At 36.6% G+C, this 6,593-nt stretch overlaps 1 protein-coding gene across 1 annotated transcript; it reads right to left on the bottom strand.

Moving 5' to 3' along the window:
• Positions 1-2,381: 2,381 nt before the first annotated feature.
• LOC112527735 (transcription factor TGA2.3-like) lies at positions 2,382-6,285 on the bottom strand. Its single transcript, XM_025138519.1, has 11 exons — positions 6,192-6,285; positions 6,000-6,100; positions 5,817-5,893; positions 5,432-5,656; positions 5,237-5,302; positions 5,100-5,159; positions 4,917-4,994; positions 4,384-4,441; positions 4,033-4,304; positions 3,527-3,772; positions 2,382-2,823 (listed from the first exon to the last, which is right to left on the bottom strand). Exons 1-11 carry the CDS (start codon positions 6,263-6,265, stop codon positions 2,677-2,679), a joined length of 1,404 nt encoding a protein of 467 aa, XP_024994287.1. The 5' UTR covers positions 6,266-6,285; the 3' UTR covers positions 2,382-2,676.
• Between the last annotated feature and the right edge of the window lie 308 nt (positions 6,286-6,593).

Genomic DNA, 6,593 nt, shown 5'->3' with positions numbered 1-6,593 from the left:
TTTTAAATATAAAAAATCTAAAATATAATTAAGATAATTATTGAGTTTTAACAGAATACTTAATTATTATTTTTATAAAATTTATATTATTAAACCAAAAATAAATTATTTTGTTATTAAATTTAATTTAAATTATAATAAAAATAAATTAATTAACGAAATTACATAAAAATCAGAATTTTTAAATAGTTGATTTGATATTAATATCGATATATTTTCTTTTTAAAAATTTATGATATCTACAAATTTATATTTTGTTCAAAAATAAAATCATTATTGTTTTCTTAAAAACACATAAAATCGTATTATAACATCGACAGAAACAAATAATAAAATAAAACATTAAAATTGAGACGTGTATCGCTACATTGTGCAAGCACTCTTTTAGTATATAATAATTTTAATTAAAGTAAAAAATATGAATCATATGATTATTAAAATTAAATATATAATTGCAAAAAACAACTAAAACAAGTAAAGCGAGAAAGAGCAAATGAACATACCCATCCACCGTCAATATTCAACGTGTTCTCACATGCTCCCTTTTTCTCCGACGGTCGATTAATAAAACTATTTTATTTATAAAATAAAAATTATCAAATTAAAAAAGAAATAAAAAAAAAACGTGAAGACTGATATTTAAACTTACAACAATACTGTTTTAATTATATATTTATAACCTCAAATTTATATTTGGTTTAAACCAATATCTGGTTTCCGATCTTCTTGTTTTAAGTTATAGTCGGTTTGGGACACAATAAGCAACCAAGGTGAAATAGATATAAAAATGTACACTTTTATAGGTAATAAAAGAAACACAAAAAAACTGGAACGAAATTCAACTTCAAATGAATATAACTTATGAACTGTTAAAGAGTTACTAGACCAGTAAAATATGCATAAAAAGATAATATCTGGTCKGACATGATGACAAAGTACAACTGTTCAGCGTTTGGTAAAACAAACCACAAAATCGATTTTAAAGATTTGCTTTTTGTGATTTCCCGTTTTTATTATTTCAACATTGTATGATTTAGACGATAATTGGTTTCCCTATCAAGATCCCTAAAAATAGGGGGAAGAATCTTGGTAGCCATGGCCAAAATGACTTGTGAACTTGTATCATCCATTTATTTATTTTTATTTGAATATTGCCAACTAGTCATAGTCAATTACACAATGTGCACCCAACCATATCTCCACTCACCCACCCCCACACACACACTTTATGTTCACCCTCTCCCTTCCTCTTTTGCCTATTTAAGCTTCACCCTCCCATGCCACYCCACCMCMMCCCMCMCCACCATGGATCATGGTGATGCCGACGACAATGCTTTCTATGCCGAACTCACAAGACGGATATTGCTTCTTACGGATGAAGATGACGAGCTACAAACTAAGGACAAGGGTGTGGGCAGGTTCAACCAGAGAACGGTTGGCAGTGGATGGTCATTGCCGCCAGGAAACTATTTTAGTTGGTCGGAAGGTGGTGAGGTTTCGGTTCCGGGGTGGTTGGAGAGGTTGTGGGCGGCAAATGGTGGCGGCACAGGGGTGTTTATACCTCGTGCTAGCGTCCATAGGTCCCGAAGAAGATGCAATAAACCAAGGAAGAACAATGAGAGGGGCAAATCACATCCAGAAGCAAGACACAAGAATCTTGGATCATCATACCTCGTATAAAGTCTTGTATCCAGAGCATGCATTATGTCTAAAATGACATAAATGCCCTTACATTGAAAAGAAAAACAGAGGTTCTAAGGGCATTTTTATCAGTTATATAAATTGACAAAACTGCCCTCGGCATAGAAGAGAAAATGGGGTTTAACATAGAGTTAGGTCATTGGGTTTCAGGGTATTTTTGTATATCTTCAAATTTAGCCAGGGGTTACAGGAAATTTCACTTCAACTCTCTTGTTCAGTTTAATTATTTCTAAATTTTATTGAAAAACCCTTCTGATAAATCATAAGTTGGTTTCCATAACCACAGACTTTGGCAGCGTCAAGATTCGAACCCAAGGTAGATAAGATTTTCCACTACGTCCCCCTGAGACTTTGGCAGCGTCAGGATTCGAACCCTGATCTTTTTTATTTATATAATTTCATATTGTTATTTAACTTATCAGCTAGTTTTTATCAGTATAACTAGTTTATCAACGAGCTTTAGTTCATCAGCCAATAACTAATTTATAAGCTAATTTGACCTAAATTGCAATTTAACCATGTTTTTCAACGTCACGTGCTTCAAACAATCATTTCAAAAATCACCAAAAAAAAAACTACAAATTGGCCAATAACGCAAATAGCAAGTTAAATCATTTTTCAAGAGCTATAATCAACAAGTCCAGAGCAATAAACCTTTCACAGCTAGCAATTCTCGCAGTGAAAGTTGTACATTGCTCTGGATTTGTCAATTTGAGCTCTGAAATAGCCTATCCCAATTTACAATATCAAAAGGCCTAACCAACCATCTGAATCCCTTCTTCACCAATGCAGCTTCTAAACTAAGCAAGTATACAAGATTGAAGAACCCTAAAAATCCCATCAAAATTTTCTCAAACTACAGTTTTCAAGCCAGTTTTCGGTTTTGGAAAATGATTTCGAGGTCAAACCGGTTTAAATTAGCATATAACGGCTAACCTTTCAAGATCATTGAACCAAAAAGAATCCGATCAACGGTCAGTCCTTTGGGCGCGCTAACCACAACGAACTCAGTGCACGAAGACGTGACATGTAATCGCTTATGACAAGAAGCGCTCTCGCAGCTTGCCGTGTGGTCAAGATCCGATGCAGTTGTTGTAACGTTTGCTGCCTCAGTAGATCAGCCTGTTCACAAACACAAGGGGGTTTTAGGGTTTAGGCACTCCTATAAAAATCAGGTTTACAGGACGACGTTTACCAAACGCTTACCGGGTAAAAGCCACCACCATCACTTACCTTATCGAATAAGATTCTTGGCCATCAAAACGGCATAGAAGGCAATAATCTTACCCTTTATGCATTAACCAGGTAAAAGTCGGCACCCTCACTTATCAGATAAGATTGTCGGTATTTGTCATGCCCTTATCGGGTAAGATTCACTTGTAAGGTAAGTGAGTTAGTAAGTGCTTACCCAGTTAGCGTTTGGTAAATGGCCCCTAATTGTCTAAATAAGCCGTTTTGTAGGACCAACCAAATTGTACATCCTAGAAAAAAAAAACACGTGCAATAAGTTTACAGAACGTTTTTTTGAGCATCCAAACAAGTTGTTCAGAACACTTTAAAATAAAATGTCTTATTAGTTTTTTACCCTATAGTTTTGAGTGTCCTATAAAAATGTCATAACAAATTATTAGGGGACCAATTCTTTCAGCACCGTCTTAGAACACTTGTTAAAATGCCTAAAAGTGTCCTATAAACTTATTGCAAACACTTTTAAGTAGACATAATTGTTTGGTTCCTATAATAAGGCAGTCTATTAGGACCATTTGGAAATTTCGACGTCCTATAAATAGAGCGTTTTCAATATGCTTGAGGTGTAAAGTTCGACCTGGTGAAGGAAGTTTTCGAGTGTGGCAAGCTTGCCCATGGCGATGGCCATCTGTCCCATGTAATCAGCCACGTTTCCGGCGCCGGTGGACCCCATGGAGGCCGAGGATAGCGTGTCAACAAGGGATTGTTGCAAAGCTTCCATCCCTTGAGACAAAGCATCCTCAGCTTGTTGTGAGGATTGCTGCAAATTACATATCCCCATCAACTGTTGATCCGTCAACGGCTCCAAATGGTTCCCGAGTATCTAACCGAACCCAAAAACAAAATCGCATCAATGGTTTTGAACCGTACACATACGACAATAGGGGTTATTTAGCTAAATGCCTCCTTACAAGTGTTCTTTAAATCCATTGTCTTTCGACAGGTTTTTAGGCATTCTTCTGTTTAAACAAAGGCATTCTCAAACCTATCAGAAGGTCATGAATTTATAAATCACCTTTCAAAAAGGTAATTTAACCTAAAACCCCAATAGAAGCTCGGAAAAGTCAAACGGGTCAGTCAAACCTTGAGAAGCTCGGAAGAGCGAAAGCCGCCAATCCACATGAAACAGCGTTCGGCCGGTGACTTCCACATGCCAGAGAGCATGTGAAACACATCAGACTTTGCGGCTATGCTTTTAAGCCGGAAGATATCGTCGTAATGTGACATAACCGCGTCAACAAGAAGATGAAGCTCGTTATCAGCCACGTGACTGTTTACAGCCGACCGTACATCATTGATCAGCCTTTGATGATCATCTAACCATCGTGCATAATCCATATCAAACGCTAAAGCTCCTGTTTATAGATTTCGCAATCTCAATGACTTGAACTGTAAAGAAGCCGAATAAATAAAATTATCCGGAAAATCCGTTACCATTTCCACCAACTAAATGACTCTGGTCGCCCGAAACTCCGGTAGCAATAAACATACCCTACAACAACAAAACGGCTTTCGAAGGTTGATCCAGAAATTTTTCGAAACAAGGCCGCAAAATAATCAACATAACATAAAATAAAACAAAAATTACGGTTTAACTAAAAATGACATACAACTGGTTGTTTGTTTACCTCTTAATAATTTCATTAAGAGACAACATCTGAATTGTTAAGAGATAAATCTTGTTTGACAAAAAAAAGTTTGTCTCTTAATGGTTCTAAAACCCTTTGAATGATTTTGTATCATGGGTCTCTCTTAACCATTCAGCATCCTAATTTCATTGTAAACAATTATATTTTAATTCTGCACTATATCATGATAGCCTTTAATCATTCTGACCATTTAATCATTATGTACTAAACCACTTAATCATTAGTCCGTCTCAAAAGAAGAGGTTCCTACACATATACCGGTTTGATGATTCGTTTCAAGCAGATACAAGACTCCCAAGTAGTTTGAGGAGAGAATACCTGCTGACGAGCTCGTTTAAGCTCTTGCTCAAGCTGTGAGAGCTTAAGCCGACTATTTTCGAGCTGCTGAACATAAGCCTGCATCAATTATGGAATTCATTTAAGCAAAATCATTGAAAATTAGTGCGAATTAACCAAATGAGTATGATCTGAAAGGCCATTTTATGAAGTAAAGATCAATACTTTCTTTCTTAATCGGCTTTTCCTAGCGGCTTCGCGATTCTGAGCCAGCCTTCTAAGGATCTGATGGAAGAATAATACCATAAGTTTTTTTCACTAAAATATTTACAGAAAATAGCGAAAACAGTGATTCAAAGAACCTTCTGGTCTCCAATTTTCCCCATTGAATCTACTGCAAGTTGTCCTCCATGTTGAACACTGTTAAACTACAGAAAAATGGCCAAAAAAACCATCTTTTTATCACCATTTAATTAATGATCATTTGGAAGACAAGAAACATTAAATGGTTTTTTAGAAAGAAAGGACAGAAAAAGAAGGGGTATAGAAATAAAGACCTGGTTTTTATCATCAGTGTCAATATCAGTAGAAGTGTCAGTTTGTTGGCTATTATCTGCAATGGCAGACTCTCCCCAATTCTCAAAATGCCCTTTCCCCAGACCACCACCACCGCCACCACTACCACCGCCACTGGCCACCATGGTTGATGGAGTCCCTTTTTGGTGTTGCATCATGAACTCCCCTGTTCCTATGGAACTCATCTCTGTTGTTGACCCAAAGTTCTAAGAACACCAAACAAAAAAGATTCACATTCCCAACAAACCCACATGAAAAATTGCATAACACCACAAAAAAATGTAGTTTTCGATGCACCCACATGATGAAATTACATAAACTTACAAAAATAGATAATGAAGAATGGGTATGGGTATGGATGGTTACCATGTGATGTGGCCGAAACTGTAAGTTATTAGAAAGAAGAGCTGCATTCCCTGCTTTTATTTCATTATATATGGAACCTACCAAACCTCAAAGAATTTCAAAATCAGCAACTAATTAGATACAACATATATATGTATATATATATATATACATGCTTCTAGAGAGAGAGAGAGAGTAAGATACTTCTGCTTAAATCAACAGCATCCTCTTGATGGAAGACAGATGAGTGTTGAAGGTCTCCAAGATCCGCCAAACGCGTATCTGGTCTTCCATTTTCATCTGCTCTGTTTTATGATTTCATCCATGGTCCACCATTAATATGATGATGAAGACATGTTAACAGGAAATCCATTAAAGAAGAAGGAGAAGGCGTACCTAATGTAGAATGGAGAATGGCAATACAAGTCTGAAGCAGAAGCAGAAGGTGGAGGTGTTGTAAAGCTTTGCATTTGTTCTTCAATGGCGGAAGATGGGAAATCTTGGAAGGTAAAATGGGTACGATCTTTTTGCTAGTATGAGAAGATAGCGTATCAGTAGTACGGTAGCCCTTTCAAATTACACCCAAAATAATAGTCCATCGTCARGTATCAGAGAGAGAGAGAGAGTGTCTGTGTCTCTATCTCTCAAGTTTTGTCATTATTGCAGCCTGAGCCCCATCTATCTCTCTCTCTCTCTCTCCCAAGTTTGAGCATTTTAGTCTCCCGATACAGCAGCAGCAGCAGCAGCAGCAGAGTGATCCCAAATGTATAAACGCAACCTCTTTTCCCAGTCTTGTAG

Source organism: Cynara cardunculus (genome assembly GCF_001531365.2).
Source record: "Cynara cardunculus var. scolymus isolate 2C chromosome LG 15, CcrdV1, whole genome shotgun sequence".
Classification (NCBI taxonomy): Eukaryota; Viridiplantae; Streptophyta; class Magnoliopsida; order Asterales; family Asteraceae; genus Cynara; species Cynara cardunculus.
Note: the sequence above shows the minus strand (reverse complement) of the source record. Positions and strands in the feature narration are given on the sequence as shown.